General features: G+C 44.1%; 1 protein-coding gene across 1 annotated transcript in view; it reads left to right on the top strand.

Moving 5' to 3' along the window:
• LOC310857083 (voltage-dependent calcium channel subunit alpha-2/delta-1) overlaps window positions 1-20,143 on the top strand; it is a gene marked incomplete at both ends in the record, with an annotated part of 183,238 nt that overhangs the window by 34,056 nt on the left and 129,039 nt on the right. The window contains 4 exons of the mRNA XM_083762696.1: window positions 11,925-12,056; window positions 16,200-16,269; window positions 18,483-18,533; window positions 18,818-18,917. Coding sequence (XP_083618822.1) covers window positions 11,925-12,056; window positions 16,200-16,269; window positions 18,483-18,533; window positions 18,818-18,917 — 353 coding nt within the window. The remainder of the gene's footprint in view (window positions 1-11,924; window positions 12,057-16,199; window positions 16,270-18,482; window positions 18,534-18,817; window positions 18,918-20,143) is intronic.

Below are 20,143 nucleotides of genomic sequence, written 5' to 3'. Positions count from 1 at the left end.
TTCTCTGTCTGTCTGTCGGTCTGTCGGCCTGTCGGTCGGTCGGTTGGTCGGTCGGTCTGTCTGTCTATCTATGAAACATGAATATTTTGACCATATTGACCTGTTTGAGTGCCCATCTTACATGTAAATTAATAATGAGTACGGTATATAGTAATGGATGCATGGCTCAAAAAGCCATCATAAAATGTATTCTGACAATATAACAGACATTTTAATTCTGTTTATATTTTCAACTTTCACAGTTATTTCCATAGTATATCTCCTCTGTGTTGGTACATGTTTTTTCTAAAAGGGTCATCACATCAGCACTTAATTTTCTGCCTATATAAGCTATAGACTTTCTCTTTTTCTGGAAAGTTAGCATGCGGAAGTATACTGTGTAGAAGCCATTGAACAATGGATAGTGACATTATTAGGCAGGTTTCTAAGCTGTCCACAGCTCTTCTTTGAGACGCAAAGTGAGTAGACAGGTTTCTAAGCTGCCCACAGCCCTCCTCTGAGACGCAGGTTTCTAAGCTGTCCACAGCCCTCCTCTGAGACGCAGAGCAAGTAGACAGGTTTCTAAGCACTTTAGGTGAGGTCGCTTCTCGCCCTCAGGGCGTCTTACTGGTGACATTGAAAGGCCAGAAACATGACTGGCACGTATCCTGCATGACACCATACCACAATAACAGTGGTGCTTCCAAGCAGATTAAAGTCCCACCATTCCTTCACCAAGGCGGCACAAGAGATGTTCAGTTCTATACTTGAGGACCTGTCTATCAGCACATGACTGGAAGCAGTAATTGGGAGACAGCTGGGCCGGACCCACACGTATCCATTGCTACATCTGGGAAGTGGGGAAAATGCCGTCAAAGGTGAAGACCTATACCGCACGGCAATGTTGAACCCAGCTAAACCTCCTACATATACTGCGGTTTGCTGCTTCAAATGATCTATGGAGAAGTAGGGCTTTCAGCGCAGCGTGCGTGTGCGGCGAGCCAGACTGCTGAATATATAATGACCATCTGCCATACAGACCAGAAGCTGGCCTCTTCGATGATGATGATACACAAAAGAAGACTTAAGCCTGGCTTTACAGTACACTGTGCTGTGTCATTTTGTTTGTTAGTTGTTTTTTATACAATTAGAATGAGCAAAATAATATTAAACACATTATTACACATTATCAGATGTCTAACATTTACATGTAGATACCTTTGCGTATTGCTTTCTAGCTGACAGCCCTCTCTGTTGAAGATCTTGACCTCCTCGCTGACCTCCTTCATTGTTGTGTTCTGTTTTGAGTAGCCAGTCGTGTTTTTTCCATGGAAGCGCTTACTGAAGGATTGATTGATTGAACGAACATATTATTAGTACCAGTAGGGGCGCTGTTGTGCCAGAGAGAGAGAGAGAGAGAGAGAGAGAGAGAGAGAGAGAGAGAGAGAGAGAGAGAGAGAGAGAGAGAGAGAGAGAGAGAGAGAGAGAGAGAGAGAGAGAGAGAGAGAGAGATAGTATTAGTGCTACACTGTTGCCTGCTAATGAGACAGAGAGAGAGAGAGAGAGAGAGAGAGAGGGGAGAGGGGGGGAGAGAGGGGAGTTGCACCACTCAGTTCACACAGGTGTGATTTTTTTTTACAGGGGCCAGTTTCAAATTTCAGCCGCCCATAAGTGCTCTTTGAGAGGACTGACCGGTCTGGACGCTGCATGGGTATGCGCCATGACACTTTCATGGGCGCTTTCATGAGTGGCAAACCCATGAAAGCGCATGAACAAACAGTTTACAAGCTTATGAACAAACACTTTATGAACAATTGAGACCCTTAATCGGTTCAGGAATATAAAAGACATATCACAGGTTGTTTTCTAATAACTTTCTTTTCGATGTGCACTGTACATAACTTTATTGAGGATCTAAATAGCAGCAGGTATCGTTTCTGTCTTGGAGGTATATCGCGGGATTTGGGGACAGTGTACACATAAAAAAAAACAAGACAGCAAATAATGTGTTATATGTCTTATTTCCAGAAGCGATTATACTTTACAAAGGTCTCAGTCATTCAGAAATAGTGTTTGTTGCTCCCATGGTGCGACGAATCTGCCATCTGGAATCTGGATTTGCATGATAGGAAATTGACATTGGTGCCATTACGTTATTTTTCTATACCCTTTTTTTCTTAGCATATATTGACAATAATTGATGCACCCAATTCCCTTCATATTTTCATCAGGCAAGAAATCAATACTAATAAGACATTCAATATAGCAACAGTGATATGTCAAAGATGAGGAACTGAATGGCAGATGAAGAAATAATAATATGATACCAATCTAGCTAACGTAGTGGAATAAACTATTACATTGAATGTGATGCTTGCCTTTTTTATCATTAGTTGAGTCGCAGTGGAGTGTGCATCTGAGACTGTCTACAATTTACAATTTACAATTTAGGCATTTAGCAGACGCTCTTAATCCAGAGCGACTTACATTAAGCAGGAACAAAAAGCATGGGAATACATCACAAAAAAGCATTTATCATGAAACATGCGTAAGCTAAGAAAGTAACTGTGGAATATCTATATTATGAGACTATACATATAAACTATATATCTATACTACTATGCTATACATATGTACTATGGCGTGCTATGACTATATACAATGCAATTATAGTGCTGTCTACATAACATGCTATAAGTCTATCAAATGCTATCTAAGTCTACCGAAATGCTATCTAAGGGGGTAGGATAAGTGCTATGGGCCATGATGGAGTCTGAAAAGGTGGGTTTTCAGACTACGGCGGAAGATTGGGAGTGATGCTGCAGTTTTGACTGCAATGGGAAGTGCATTCCACAGTTTTGGAGCCAGAAGGGAGAAGAGTTTGGGACGTGTGGAGCGTTGTCCCGGCGTTTTTAGTGAGGGTACTTCCAGCTTCCCTGCGTTGGCTGATCTGAGTGCGCGGGAGGGTTTGTAGGGTTCAATCATTCTTGCAAGATATGGGGGAGCCATACCTTTGGTTGCTTTGAATGCCAGCATCAGAGTTTTGTATTCTGTGCGGGCAGCGACCGGGAGCCAGTGGAGGGAGCGGAGCAGGGGGGAGACATGTGAGAATTTTGGCTGGTTGAAGACCAAGCGAGCTGCTGCATTTTGGATCAGCTGGAGAGGCTTAAGTGCACATGCTGGTAGGCCAGTAAGGAGGGAGTTACAATAGTCGAGTTTTGACAAGACTGTTGTCTGGATTAGGAGCTGGGCTGATTCCTGGGTGAGGAACGGTCTAATTCGTCGTATGTTATAGAGTGTGAACCTACAGGATCGAGTGACAGCTGTGATGTGAGCTTTGAACGAGAGCTGACTGTCCAGGACAACACCGAGATTCCTGGGCTGTTGGGACAGACGTTACCAGGGTGTTGTCTACGGAGATAGTTAGCTCCCGCATAGGGCAGGACTTAGCTGGGAAGAAGAGAAGCTCAGTCTTGTCTGGGTTCAGCTTGAGAGAGAGAGAGAGAGAGAGAGAGAGAGAGAGAGAGAGAGAGAGAGAGAGAGAGAGAGAGAGAGAGAGAGAGAGAGATAGTATTAGTGCTACACTGTTGCCTGCTAATGAGACAGAGAGAGAGAGAGAGAGAGAGAGAGAGGGGATAGGGGGGGAGAGAGGGGAGTTGCACCACTCAGTTCACACAGGTGTGATTTTTTTTTACAGGGGCCAGTTTCAAATTTCAGCCGCCCATAAGTGCTCTTTGAGAGGACTGACCGGTCTGGACGCTGCATGGGTATGCGCCATGACACTTTCATGGGCGCTTTCATGAGTGGCAAACCCATGAAAGCGCATGAACAAACAGTTTACAAGCTTATGAACAAACACTTTATGAACAATTGAGACCCTTTTGTCATATAATCGGTTCAGGAATATAAAAGACATATCACAGGTTGTTTTCTAATAACTTTCTTTTCGATGTGCACTGTACATAACTTTATTGAGGATCTAAATAGCAGCAGGTATCGTTTCTGTCTTGGAGGTATATCGCGGGATTTGGGGACAGTGTACACATAAAAAAAAACAAGACAGCAAATAATGTGTTATATGTCTTATTTCCAGAAGCGATTATACTTTACAAAGGTCTCAGTCATTCAGAAATAGTGTTTGTTGCTCCCATGGTGCGATGAATCTGCCATCTGGAATCTGGATTTGCATGATAGGAAATTGACATTGGTGCCATTACGTTATTTTTCTATACCCTTTTTTTCTTAGCATATATTGACAATAATTGATGCACCCAATTCCCTTCATATTTTCATCAGGCAAGAAATCAATACTAATAAGACATTCAATATAGCAACAGTGATATGTCAAAGATGAGGAACTGAATGGCAGATGAAGAAATAATAATATGATACCAATCTAGCTAACGTAGTGGAATAAACTATTACATTGAATGTGATGCTTGCCTTTTTTATCATTAGTTGAGTCGCAGTGGAGTGTGCATCTGAGACTGTCTACAATTTACAATTTACAATTTAGGCATTTAGCAGACGCTCTTAATCCAGAGCGACTTACATTAAGCAGGAACAAAAAGCATGGGAATACATCACAAAAAAGCATTTATCATGAAACATGCGTAAGCTAAGAAAGTAACTGTGGAATATCTATATTATGAGACTATACATATAAACTATATATCTATACTACTATGCTATACATATGTACTATGGCGTGCTATGACTATATACAATGCAATTATAGTGCTGTCTACATAACATGCTATAAGTCTATCAAATGCTATCTAAGTCTACCGAAATGCTATCTAAGGGGGTAGGATAAGTGCTATGGGCCATGATGGAGTCTGAAAAGGTGGGTTTTCAGACTACGGCGGAAGATTGGGAGTGATGCTGCAGTTTTGACTGCAATGGGAAGTGCATTCCACAGTTTTGGAGCCAGAAGGGAGAAGAGTTTGGGACGTGTGGAGCGTTGTCCCGGCGTTTTTAGTGAGGGTACTTCCAGCTTCCCTGCGTTGGCTGATCTGAGTGCGCGGGAGGGTTTGTAGGGTTCAATCATTCTTGCAAGATATGGGGGAGCCATACCTTTGGTTGCTTTGAATGCCAGCATCAGAGTTTTGTATTCTGTGCGGGCAGCGACCGGGAGCCAGTGGAGGGAGCGGAGCAGGGGGGAGACATGTGAGAATTTTGGCTGGTTGAAGACCAAGCGAGCTGCTGCATTTTGGATCAGCTGGAGAGGCTTAAGTGCACATGCTGGTAGGCCAGTAAGGAGGGAGTTACAATAGTCGAGTTTTGACAAGACTGTTGTCTGGATTAGGAGCTGGGCTGATTCCTGGGTGAGGAACGGTCTAATTCGTCGTATGTTATAGAGTGTGAACCTACAGGATCGAGTGACAGCTGTGATGTGAGCTTTGAACGAGAGCTGACTGTCCAGGACAACACCGAGATTCCTGGCTGTTGGGACAGACGTTACCAGGGTGTTGTCTACGGAGATAGTTAGCTCCCGCATAGGGCAGGACTTAGCTGGGAAGAAGAGAAGCTCAGTCTTGTCTGGGTTCAGCTTGAGGTGATTGGAGGACATCCACTGTGAGATGTCAGCCAGGCATGCAGTGATGCGCTCTTCCACCTGAGTGGCAGAGGGGGGGAAGGATAGAAACAGTTGTGTGTCATCGGCGTAGCAGTGATAGGATATATTGTGAGCAGAGATGATAGTGCCAAGGGATTTAGTGTACAGTGAGAAAAGGAGGGGACCAAGTACAGATCCCTGTGGGACCCCAGTTTGGAGGGTTCGGGGGGATGATAACAGACCTTTCCAGGAAACCTGGTAGGTCCGGTTGGTGAGGTAGGAGGATAACCACTTTAGTGCCGTTCCACCGATGCCTAGATCCGCTAGGGTGTCTAGGAGCAGCTGGTGGTTCACTGTGTCAAATGCTGCCGATAGGTCTAGGAGAATCACTACTGCAGAGTGGGAAGCAGCTTGGGCAGCATGTAGTGCTTCTGTGACTGCCAGCAGGGCAGTTTCTGTGGAGTGGGCCTTCTTGAATCCGGACTGGTTGGGATCCAGCAGATTGTTCTGTGAGAGATGGAGACAACACGTTCAATGGACGTCTACAATCTACATGCATCACTATCGGTACATTTGTAGGGTACTACAACTCAGTTATACACACCTCTGGGTCGTCTTGCTTTTGAATAGCTTTTTTTAACTGTCAAGTTGCATGTCATTAGATTAACGACCTGCAGCTAATTGCAGCTAGCCTATAGCCATGCCTGAAAGTGTGGTCGAGCAGCAATTGTGTTCAAAGGGTTAGAAAAGCCTTAACCTGCCACACATACTGTACATGTTTGTAAATTATATGACATGAATCCTTCACTATCCCATTGAGATTAAGCCATCATCGCCCTGTAGATTCTCTGTGGCATCAAAGCCATGTCGAATGGAGTCAGGGAATTCATTAGTGTCAGTGGCAATACGGGTGTCAAGCAAATACTCCTCTCCCTTATGGCACAGCAGTGAAGCTCAGCTTATTAAAATTATCGCTAACGCAGGACTACTCCACGTCCACTTGGAGACAGGGAAAAGAACATACGGTATTGGTTTCATTGGCGTTTTCGATCTTTACTGAGGGCGGAAGGGCAAGAGCAAGCCAACTGAGAACACTAAGGATTATAGATTACATGTGTTCTCATTGAGTTTATTGAGCTAATTAGGATCCCCATTAGCTGATGCCTAACGTCAGCTAATCTTCCTGGGTTCCACTTCCACACGTAACATAGAACATGACATTAAATGAGACAAATGCAACATTGACAAAGTCAAAATGCCCATTCCCTCAGACAATATGTTGTGTATGTGTGCGTGCGTCCGTGCGTGCGTGCGTGTGTGCATGCATGCTTGTTGAACATGCGACCAGTCTCAAGGGGACAGTCACATTTCACCGCTAGAAGAAACTGCAGTCACTCAATGTTAATAGTATTTGTATACAAGTAGCACAATTTGATATTTGCACCCTATGGCCAGAAAAATAATGAAGTCTGTGTGTTTGACGAGGGTTTGACTGGATTGTTGAATTCCTACAATTGCCATAATACTTCCTCTCCTTGTGGAGAGGGGGGAGGCTGTGTGGAGGTGTGACTTTGTAGTCCAGGAAGGAAGTGAGACCACATTTTCATGACATAACAGGTTTTTGGTCATGAACATGGTGCCATTGCTAAAATACTGGAAAGTGTTTCTTGTGTCCTAAACATCATCAAAATAAGCTCTTTTTGCAAAAGGTGTGAAGTTTCCCTTTAATTCCGGTCTTAATGGCATATCTATAATGTGTGCCCTACAACAACCTTTGGACAGCTAGATGGCTTTCCAATAGTCTTTTAAAATTAGTTTTCTTCTTTTGCAATCTGTTCTGCATGCAACCATGGCTCCATACAGCACTGTGCTTTGCATTTACCACGTTCTAGCTTCAGCGACTAGATCCAACCTCCTGTGGCATGTGTCGTCTGATATGCATGAATATTGGACCTAAGCGTTAGTTGATTAGGCCTATAGGGTCTGCCAAAATCTCCCGGAGGGGGCGTTAACATATGTGTCACGTGGTAGCGGCCGCCATGTTGGCAGGCATTTCTGCTTTGTTTACAGTCAGCGACCATCGTGTGCGTTCAAATTTTTAAACACCAGAGGGAGTTCAATGAGCTCGTTCCGGGCGACAACACAGTGAGCCAACACCAGGATGGAAAGAAAAAACGTCGGCCTCGACATACCTTGCTTACAAGGACAAGCTTAACTTTGAGGAAAAGGAGCGTTACCTCAACAAAATCAAGGACCAAGGTCTCGACCCCTATGAACACACTGACTGAACAGAGGATTCGATCTTCTACCACCACTAATGCGACTACATTTAATGCTTGTCCTTGTAAGGTATGTCGAGGCCGACGTTTTTTCTTTCCATCCTGGTGTTGGCTCACTGTGTTGTCGCCAGGAACGAGCTCGTTGAACTCCCTCTGGTGTTTCAAAATTAGAACGCACACGGATGGTCGCTGACTGTAAACAAAGCAGAAATGCCTGCCAACATGGCGGCCGCTACCACGTGACACATATGTTAACGCCCCCTCCGGGAGATTTTGGCAGACCCTATATATGCAACGATATTGCAGGCTAGCGTGGTAATATTTCCAGTGGTGGAAGAATTATTCACATTTTTTACTTAAGTAGGCTACTGTAGCGGTATCAATACTGCAATGTAGAAGTACTCTGTTACAAGTATAATGTCAAGGGAATTCAAAATTTACTTGAGTAAAAGTACAAAATTATAGGATCAAAATGTACTTGAAATGTACTTGACAAAAAAGATTATTTGAGATTGCTTTCTAACCATGATAATGGGTGCATATATTTGGTCCGACGTGCTTAGTTACAGTCCGACACACAATAGTCAGGCACCCTAAACTAACCCTACCCTCACACGGAAGCCACAGGTGAAGCTTAACCGGCCACGTATGTGTCTTAACCAGCCGTGTATATCAGAGCCACGGTTGAGTCTTAACCGGCCACATATGTGTCTTAACTGGCCACGGTTGAGTCTTAACCGGCCACATATGTGTCCTAACTGGCCACGGGTGAGTCTTAACCGGCCACGGGTGAGTCTTAACCGGCCACATATGTGTCTTAACTGGCCACGGTTGAGTCTTAACCGGCAACATATGTGTCTTAACTGGCCACGGGTGAGTCTTAACCGGCCACGGGTAAGTCTTAACCGGCCACATGTGAGTCTTAACCGGCCACGGGTGAGTCTTAACCGGCCGGATATGTGTCCTAACCGGCCACGTATGTTGGAATTTTGGTATTAATGACTTGGCAAGACTATGGCAAAACCATAACACCTGAGTTTATTAAGTAATCCTTTGTGGTCCATCACATCAAAGGCAGTGCTACCATCTAATAATATGGCTCCCAGCATCCCACCATATTCTTCCTGTCAATTTCTTTTAGTAATATGTCATTTATATCAGTGCTGTGAATTATCAGATTGTTAACATAGAATTGGTATTGTATTTGGGTGAATACATTTGAATTCCTACAATCTGGATGGTCAATACCAGGTGGCTTACCATTATTAATACATTACATTTTCCACCGCTTCTTTACTTATTTTGCACATCTCAAAAGTACAGTTTTTTATTCTTCATAATGTGTTCTCTGATATTTACAGTATGTAAGATGCATCGCAAAAATATTTGCCTGCCTGCCTGCCTGTCTTTCTGTCTTCTCTTCATTCGGTTTATTTGACAGGCAGGGACAGTGCACGTTAATGAGCATTGCTAGTGTGCCTTGAAAAAAAAGCGATCTGGCTGAAGGCCTTTTTTCATGGCCGGTCCTGCCTGCCTTCCTGCCTTCCTGCCTTTCTGTCTGTCTGCCTTTCTGTCTGTCTGTCTGTCTGTCTGTCTGTCTGTCTGTCTGTCTGTCTGTCTGTCTGTCTGTCTGTCCGTCCGTCCGTCCGTCCGTCCGTCCGTCCGTCCGTCCGTCCGTCCGTCCGTCCGTCCGTCCGTCCGTCTGTAGTTTGTTTTGTCCTTCAATGCGGCCATGCTCTAATAGGATTTTTCTGAAAAGAGAATATTCCATGTATGCAGTGCACACATTTGTAGGTTGCCGTTTGCTTATTAACACTGGCTGGGATGGTGTAATTTCCACTTCTTCCCTGCTAAAATATATAGTTAATGAGGGCAATGTACACATACAGACACTGTATACACACACCCACACACACAATCACACACACACACACACACACACACACACACACACACACACACACACACACACACACACACACACACACACACACACACACACACACACACACACACACTGGATTGGCTGACAGTCACACACACAAGCTTGCGAGCGTGCGCACACAAACACACACCCCTGGCTACTGAGGCTTCATTAACTCACCTCCGGAGCCATGCATGCAAATGAACAGTGTTTGCTTTGCACATCAATGAACCACGTTACACGTCATACAGGAGATCAATCTATCTCCTTTCCTCTCTCTCTCTCTCTCTCTCTCTCTCTCTCTTTCTCTTTCTCTCTCACACACGCACACGCACACACCTTTCAACATTCATACACACTACAGACACACAGGCTACTGTCCACACTTATTACGCACACATACGTACTGTATGTGTACAACACATACTCTATAATACTGTACACTGAAATACCACACACAAATACTACAACAAAGAGCGATAGAGATACAAAGATAAACAAAAAAGATAGCGAGGGACAGACAGACAGACAGACAGACAGACAGACAGACAGACTGTCACAATTCATCACGGTAACTGTGACAACAGTTTGGATCTCAGACCTGTATGGATGCTGTGTGATTACATCCATAACGCCTGTTACCTTTCACAACACGCTGCATCAATCACGCACGCACACACGCACGCACGCACGCACGCACGCACGCACGCACGCACGCACGCACGCACGCACACACACACACGCGCATGCACGCACGCACGCATGCATGCATGCAGATAAACACACAATAAATACAGACAGACAGACTTTTTTTCCACCCATAAGGGTCATGGCCCATCCTCGGGGTCCAGTCACATAACTCACATCCCTTCCTTTCATTACGGTCCTTGGTTTGACGATCAGTAACAGATGACCACAGTGCTCCTTAGTGGGTATGGTAATTGGGACATACCATTTGCTAGGGGGGTGAGGTGCATTCTTCTGTGTAATATTTATTATGAATGAAAATAGTTGTGTTGCTGAAAACATGATTAACACTAGCACGTCGAAGCGGTCTATCTGATCGATTTTGAGATTTGAGATTACTTTCCTTGTGAAAGATGATGGTTTCTGTAAGGTTTGGGAAATGTTTTCTTTGTTTATTTTCACTATAGTCATGTTGGTGAATGTACTTAGTGAACCTGTCCTTAAGATTTGGTTGGAGCCTCTATAAGCAGAGGCCCAGGATTGAATATATGAGTAATGAGTCAGTCTTGTCTCAGGCACAATGCTGAGGAAGTTGAAACCAGAATATCTCTAGACTGCGGTGCTTGATTTAAGCATGTAAGTTCATTGTTCTCCTTTTTTTTTAACACCTTGCATGAAGAAAATGTAATCTGCACAATTGCAAAACTTGTGTTTGTCTATTCTGTCCACAGCCCTCATCAAAGGAACTCTTTTACATTGCTGTTATATATTTTTCATTGTTGGCACAGTCTGTGGAATGTGGAGCATGACACACCAAAATCATGCTGCTTGTACTTGTATGAGTGACAAATAAACACCTTTTGTATATTTGATTCTTGACACATGCACATTCACGCTTGCCCATGCACACAAGAGTAACACATCAGAGATTTTACAGGCGAATAGTGCAATGCTCCAGTGTCATTTTTGTCAGCATGTGTGAGTCATTATACCTTCCAGAAATTCCATTAGTCGACAGTTGACACTATAAAAAGTGGCGACCCTGCCGGGCACTTCGCAGTGGGGAGCTCTATTTGCGCATGGTTCCCGTTTTTGTGAGGGATGACAGTGAGAGTGCACGTGTCTGAATCCTAATGAATGTGTAAATGCATCTGTGGCACGCCGCTTCGTGACCCCACAGGGCTCTCTGATCTCTGCCATAGAGCCCAGTACATGTGCGTGTGTGCATGCACATAGTCACGTACCTGTACACAAGAACAGGGAGGAAATGTCGATCTGCTTCAATATCTGCTTATATCAGACGTTTATATCAGTCTTTTGGCAGGGCATCAATCAAACCAGACCATGTCCATTCTTTCACAGGATCACATATATTACAATTCTCGTGTGTGTGCGTGTGTGTGTGTGTGTGTGTGTGTGTGTGTGTGTGTGTGTGTGTGTGTGTGTGTGCGTGCGTGTGTGTGTATGTGTGTGTGTTCGTGTGTGCGCGTGTGTTTAGCCACCATCGTGTTGAATGAGCTGAATTGGACGTGGGCCTTGGAGGAGGTGTTTAAGAAGAACCGGGAGGACGATCCCACGCTGCTCTGGCAGGTGTTCGGCAGCGCCACAGGCCTGGCACGCTTCTACCCAGGTACACACCATACAACATCTGGCACGCTTCTACCCAGGTACACACCATACAACATCTGGCACGCTTCTACCCAGGTACACACCATACAACATCTGGCACGCTACTACCCAGGTACACACCATATAACATCTGGCACGCTTCTACCCAGGTACACACCATACAACATCTGGCACGCTACTACCCAGGTACACACCATACAACATCTGGCACGCTTCTACACAGGTACACACCATACAACATCTGGCACGCTACTACCAAGGTACACACCATACAACATCTGGCACGCTACTACCAAGGTACACACCATACACCATCTGGCACGCTACTACCCAGGTACACACCATACAACATCTGGCACGCTACCCAGGTACACACCATACAACATCTGGCACGCTACTACCCAGGTACACACCATACAACATCTGGCACGCTATACTACTCAGGTACACACCATACAACATCTGGCACGCTATACTACCCAGGTACATACCATACAACATCTGGCACGCTACTACTCAGGTACACACCATACAACATCTGGCACGCTACTACCCAGGTACACACCATACAACATCTGGCACGCTACTACCCAGGTACACACCATACAACATCTGGCACGCTACTACCCAGGTACACACCATACAACATCTGGCACGCTATACTACTCAGGTACATACCATACAACATCTGGCACGCTACTACCCAGGTACATACCATACAACATCTGGCACGCTATACTACTCAGGTACACACCATACAACATCTGGCACGCTACTACCCAGGTACACACCATACAACATCTGGCACGCTTCTACCCAGGTACACACCATACAACATCTGGCACGCTACTACCCAGGTACACACCATACAACATCTGGCACGCTATACTACTCAGGTACACACCATACAACATCTGGCACGCTATACTACTCAGGTACATACCATACAACATCTGGCACGCTACTACCCAGGTACACACCATACAACATCTGGCACGCTTCTACCCAGGTACACACCATACAACATCTGGCACGCTACTACCCAGGTACACACCATACAACATCTGGCATGCTACTACCCAGGTACATACCATACAACATCTGGCACGCTACTACCCAGGTACACACCATACAACATCTGGCACGCTATACTACCCAGGTACACACCATACAACATCTGGCACGCTACTACTCGGGTACACACACACCATACAACATCTGGCACGCTACCCAGGTACACACCATACAACATCTGGCACATCTTTGTAATTATTTGTTTGGTCCAAAATATTGTGTTTATTGTCATGATTTGTCACAACTCGAGTTGGCTTTGTCCGCGGCGTAACCGTCTTTAAAAAAATACTTCTAAATGCATTGGGAATCATTTCATGAAAGGGGGCGGGGCTGCGACGCTCTATACCAAATTACCAATACCATATTTTTTTTAAAATATTAGGAAATATCAAATCACCCAAGGGCCGACTACATTACCAAATATTACCAGACGTGCAAGGTAAAAAAATGAAATAAAATAGCCTTTCTGTGACCCCTTCAGAATGAGACAAGGAACAAGGAATCCTGACAAATTATACTCTGGAAAATGCCCTGGTGAATAAAAATGTAAAAATGTCCCATACTGTGGGTCGAGCCGGTCATAATACAATTCAGCTATGAAGCCGCGGGCCGCATACAATTCTTCCCTGGGCCGCCTTTGGACACCCCTGCCATAATAGTTAGTTACTAAACACTAAACATGGGTGATTTTCACCCGGACGATTATATTTTTGCAATTTTCATAATGTTGCTGATGTCTGAGGTGGGTGGGTGTTTCAGTACCTTCATGATGCTCAGTGACATCATAGAAGGTATTTTTGTTTCCCTGCCCACATCCCTGGTTTTTCCTACAGGCAGGTGTTTGGGTGCATTTCACCTAACAAAAAAACATGTTTAGTGTTCTAGGGATATGCACGAGTTTGCTTTCTTCAACCATAAGCGGGCATAGATATCAGCTCACTAATAATCACAGGGGCACGTATAGTCGTATACCACGATTGTGCACGTGGCAAGCCTCAAACAGCACTCCATCTGAGCATATTGTCTCTGCCTAGTTATTTCTATTCATGATTTGATTCATGATTCATGCCTTTTTATGGGGGAGATTTTTTGGTCCAATATTCAATGAGGCTCCATTGGTTTTCGGAGTTGTTCCTCTCAGTATGCAAAGTAGGCAGTCCCGCATGCTCGCGTTGACTCGTCTCCTTTGTGACTCTCCCTCACTGATAATACTAAGATAAAAAGCCAGTGGTTATTGTCATATCCGGTGATTATGTTTTTCATCATCTATTTCATCTCATGCTCCTGCAAGCTTCATGAATAATGTTAACTGCTATAAAGGGAGCTATCATGTACGGTAAGGGGTGTTAAAAAGAAAGAAACTAAATTAATAAATAAGCCTTTGTATGGTTTAAGCAAAGAAGCCCAGCATAACAAATAATTGGTATATAGTTGGTATAGTTTCGTCCTCCATAAAAACCATGACCTGTTTTTTTAACCACACATTTTCAATTCTGTCTCTTTGATGTCGCAAGCAGGCTCAAGTAATGTGACAAACAGCAGTTCATGCACAAATCAGTATTCCAAAAACTTAGTTTAACTTTTATTTGAATCTTTAATGTAAAAAAAAGAAAATGCATAAAGTAAACATGACGGAAGTGCTGGATTTGAAACGGCTGTGTATCATGCTGGTTGAATTAAGCGACGGGAGGATTGAATGGCTTTAATGCATTCAAACCGGAAAGCATTTGTGCCATTTTAGATTTTAGCTGCAAGCTCACATCTTTTGTGCTGCACTGCGAGCTTGTACATCTGCTATTTTAGCGTTGGCTATTAAAATAGCAGATCTACAAGCCCGTCACTTAATAATCTTCTCTTCTGGGGGTCCCTGGCACATTTCCAGATTGGGGAGTGTCGTGGCCAAATTCATATAATTTTGGGGGCCCTTGGCACAAAAAAGGTTTGATTACCAGTGATTTAGAAGGCTGATGTAGACTCGTCCTCAGGTCTTAACGGCTTAAAGCCAAGCAAAAAACAAGATTCCGTGCTGCAGAGTCGTGCTGTGACACACAGGCAAACGCTGACTGAGGCCAAAAAAGAAGATCTGTGAATAGGAGATGGAGAGAGTCCATGGTGGCCATCTTGGTATGCGTCCTGGTGAGCGACGCAGCTGCCCTGCATCACTCCTAATGAGTCTGCCCTGCTCTGGCTGCCATGTCGATAGTTAGGGAAAGTTAGCCGAATTTTGGACCAATCTGGGAAATAAATGCTTACCAATAGCTTTCTTCACAAATGTGTCCAGATCTGACTGAGGGGCTGCTGCCATCGTGCAGCCTGCAGCTTTTTCACCAAAAGAGAAAAACTGAATTTATTTATTTTGTTCATCCAAAATTAGTTAATAGCACAGGCAGACTCATCTAGAGCATGTCTGAAATAAATGTCAGCTGTAAATATGAGCATACATGTGTAATGTTACACATACAGTAAGGGAACCTTTTAAGCCTGTTTTCTCAACTCGCAGTGTTCTGCAAAACATTACTCTATAAGCCATATCCCCAAAACCGGTGCGTCAAAATAAACAACCATTATGTAAATTTGAAGCTATATGATTTTTTAAATATATGTTTTTGTTTGTTCATGTCATGTCAAGCACATGACATGAACAAACGAAAAAATTATAATAATAATCAATGACTTAACCTTGGTCAGAAACGGTAACAAATGTGTTCATAAAGTTGTCTACTTCTGAATTTGTTCCAACCCAACTCCATTGGGAGACTTTGTGACAGCTGCTGAACGTTGCTGTACCATAATAACACCTGCAAGCTAAATGTAGTCATTTATACATTTGCATTGTGGTTTAAGTAGCATGTGACTATAGTCAAACTAGGGGGTTTTCATGATTCTTAACACATTGTGATGACCTATCAATCAACACGTCACAAAGTGACGTGTTGATTGATAGGCTTGTAGATCTGCTATTCATGCTATATTTGAAAAATAATTGCAATAGGCGATTATTATGTAATAATTGTGACAGGCTTAGATGTGCTTGTTTGAAAATGTGTGTGTTTTGTCTCTCCACTCCCAGCCTCTCCATGGATGGATGCCCGCAAGACGCCCTCTAAGATAGACCTGTACGACGTGCGAAGGAGGCCATGGTGAGTTATAACTTATTATGGTCACAAACGCAAAAGCGGGCCCGACCACTGCCGCGGCGGTCCGGGCACCCAGGCTGCAATGTAGCTTGACAGAGCGTTGCGAGTTCGAGTCCCGATCCCGAACGGCGCGTCCGTCACTCCCCATCTCTCTCCCCATTTCCTGTCAGCCTACTGTCCTATCAAAAATAAATTAAGGCATAACCCCCCCCCCCCTCTTTAGAATCTTTGTATCTTAGTATAAAATAGGAACCCCCAAAGTAATTTGGTGACCCCCCCCCCCCCCCCCCCCCCCGAGGGGTCGCGACCCATGGGTTGAGAACCCCTGGCCTAGTGGAGTAAAATAGTAGGCTACAATTATTTGCCTGAGTGTTGAAGTAGTATTGAAAATTGTAAGAACATGCACTTAGTTACTTTACAAATCTTTATACCCATGGCAAAGGGTGTACCATATCTTCACAATGGTGCTATAATGTCATGAGTGGGTGAGGTAGAGTAGACCTTCACCCTCTCAGACATGTCCTCGTGGGGTTTGGGTAGGAGAGCATCCATCAAAGGGATGAATCCCAGGAAAGGTGTCATACAGATGGTAACTTGTATAGTACAAAATATCAAAGGTTCCTTTGATTCCATAATTCATAATTAGTTATTATTTTTTTAATACAGGCTATGTCTCGAGAATGTTCACAGTAAAATTAGCTGTTATATTTTTTTCACTCTCTGACACTGAGGACTTTGGCTGTGTACAAACATATATGCGAAAAACATATTTCTCCCATAATATAGGGAAGTGATTGTGTCAGTTCTTACACAGTATGTTGAAATAATGTGAAATGCGTGCGATTTATTTTCTGTATGGGACTCTCTCAGGAAACTTGCATGCAGGATAATGAACAGTGCCAATTACCAAAGCCTTGTGTCATTCTCCACTTAATAATGAGACCCGTGTCCCACAGTGGCCTTTATTTCACATCACACACATTTCAGCACTGCTGGTGAAGTTCAAACAATTTGCACAGAACAATGCCATGTTGCAACGGCATTCAATCAAACTAACAAGCTAAGCTCTTAGTATAGCTCTCTGTGGAAAGCCCTGAGTGATGTATCGTGCTGACAGACACCCAAACAGCTGCCTTACAAATGACCCTGACTGTTCATCAGTCAGCTTTGTGTGCAAAGAGGACACGTTTGACTAAAAATGTCTTTGTCTTCCCCCTCTCCTTTCCCCGGTACTAAATCAAAGTAATAATGTGTAATGTTCGCGAATGAAAGATTGCGCCAGGGACACCACAGCGGTCATCTTCCCTAGATTCTGAATTAATGACAACGATAAATAATGATTTTTTATGATAAATAAATAAGCAAAAAGCCTACATCGGAATCATTATGGTGCCTCTGCCCGGCACCTGGCGTTTAGTTAGTGGATGTGCGTGATCTATTGTATATTTCTGCATTCTTTCTACCCACTATGCTCTTTTCAGAGTACTGTCAGCACACAATAAACACAAGCACACCACTAGATAATCAGAGGTAGTTGTCACACTGTCCCCACCAAATCTTAAACCAAAATGGTGGAAAAGAAACTACAGAAGAAACTGTAGAATATAGGTTTGCTCCCCCAGACAACATGGACAGGGTATCTTTCTTTCTTTCTTTCTTTCTTTCTTTCTTTCTTTCTTTCTTTCTTTCTTTCTTTCTTTCTTTCTTTCTTTCACTACTACTGTATTAATCAGTTGCTAACTAACCCTTGTAATGTGCAAGGCCACAACTGGGTCACTTTTTGAATAGTTTTCAGTTGCTTTGATTTCTGTCTCGCAAGCTACCACTGTGCAAAAAGCATGGAATACGGATGTGTATATTACAGGAAACTCCCGTTAAACTTTTCAACAAACTCCGGTAAACTCCCGAATTGTACCATCACACCTGTATATTACCGTATATTACTGTATATGCCTGCTAAACTTGAGGTTTACGGGCAAATCTAGTGCCCATAATTGCCTCTTTTCACGCAGTGTGCTGTAGCTAACAATGTGATGCACCATTTATGGATATCAATGATAAAATATAGCTGCAAGCAGTGATTAGATGGGGTCAAGCCATAATTTCGTGGAAAACGACAGCACAGAACTGCCACTGTGCTGAATCCGTACAAAAACAATATGAGCAACAAGAGCTCTAGTCCCTTTTGTATTCACACCAACTAATCTCCTTTGCAGGTACATCCAGGGAGCGGCCTCGCCTAAAGACATGCTGATCCTTGTCGATGCGTAAGTTGTCCACTTATGAATTGATCCTAAATGACAGTGGTTCTCAACCTGAGGGCCAGATGACAGTGAAGTGACAATGTACGGAAAAGCAATATGATACGATAATACGTTTGGTGAATTTGTTTGTCACTTCGAAGTGACAAAACAAATCATGAAACGCAATGAATCAGGCTGAAAACCAGGCTGTACTGCTGAGTGAGAATTAATTCAAATCTCAGCATAAGCTATTACCGAATCCAGTAAAGATGAAGCAATGTTTTTTTGTGTTGTTATTTTCTGGGCAGGAGTGGCAGTGTGTCCGGCCTGACCCTGAAGCTGATCAGGACCTCGGTCAGCGAGATGCTGGAAACTCTGTCAGACGACGACTATGTCAACGTGGTCTATGTGAGTGTTTCGTGTTGTTTTTCTGATGTACTTGGCAAGCCAGTGTGTGTGGCTGGGGATTCACAGTGAGAAATGCTATGAAGAATGACCGATTTACAATGAACACACACACACACGCACGCACGCACGCACGCACGCACGCACGCACGCACGCACGCACGCACGCACGCACGCACGCACGCACGCACACACACACACACAATCACACACACACACACACACAGACACACACACACACACACACACACACACAGTAATGAAATATGGATTTCTCCTGGGTTTACCAATCTGAAACAGGTCTGTAATGAAATCCCCATCACTCTATTTGGTGCACAGGATTAAAACTCTGCACTACATGCCCCTACTCTACAGGTCCCATTTTCTGTATGAGTGTGCATGTGTGTGTGCGTGCGTGAGACTGCGCGTGTTTGCGTGAGTCCAATCTTCCAAAAGCGATTAAAACTCCCTCCGTGAACTGTTGCCACCTCCTTACCCCCTCAGCTCCACTGCCTAGTCAGTAAAGTCAGGGAAACACACATTCATCACCACAACCACCCCTACCCCGCCCCCATGACCTTTCCACACACTCACACGCCCACACACACACACACACACACACACAAGCACACACACAGACCACCGCACCAAAGCCAAAATCTCGGCCACTCGCTCACTCACACTCCAACGTGTTGCTGTTATACGGTGAAATTGGTGACCTGCTGAAATATACAATCGTGTAGACATCACATGATGTCAGTGTCCGAATGTAAATCATTGCGGTTAGTTTATTAGCAGAATCCAACCTATAGCAGTATTTAGGCCACAAGATGGTCACATATTTCAGGAGGTGACAAATGTCACCATAACACCACCAGGCTGGAGTGACCGAGTGTGAATGAGCGAGTGGCCGAGATTTTGAGCATTGGAATTTGGCTCAAGAGAGAGACAGTGGAGGTGGAGTCTGAGGGGGTGTTTATGGACAGAGAGAGGGATCTTTATAGAGATTGGCGATGTCTTCCATCTCCTTCAGGCTCTCTGTTGTCCTCCTCCCTGCGGGTCCCTTTGTTTTCTTCGGACACAATGTATTCTGTTACATGCCACGGTTCTGATCCAGCCTGGATGTCCAATTATTACAGCCTGTTGGGAGCTGTGTGTGTGTGTGTGTGTGTGTGTGTGTGTGTGTGGTGTGTGTGTGTGTGTGTGTGTGTGTGTGTGTGTGTGTGTGT

Source organism: Protomyctophum parallelum, assembly GCF_964188405.1.
Source record: "Protomyctophum parallelum genome assembly, chromosome: 4".
NCBI lineage: Eukaryota > Metazoa > Chordata > Actinopteri > Myctophiformes > Myctophidae > Protomyctophum > Protomyctophum parallelum.
Note: the sequence above shows the minus strand (reverse complement) of the source record. Positions and strands in the feature narration are given on the sequence as shown.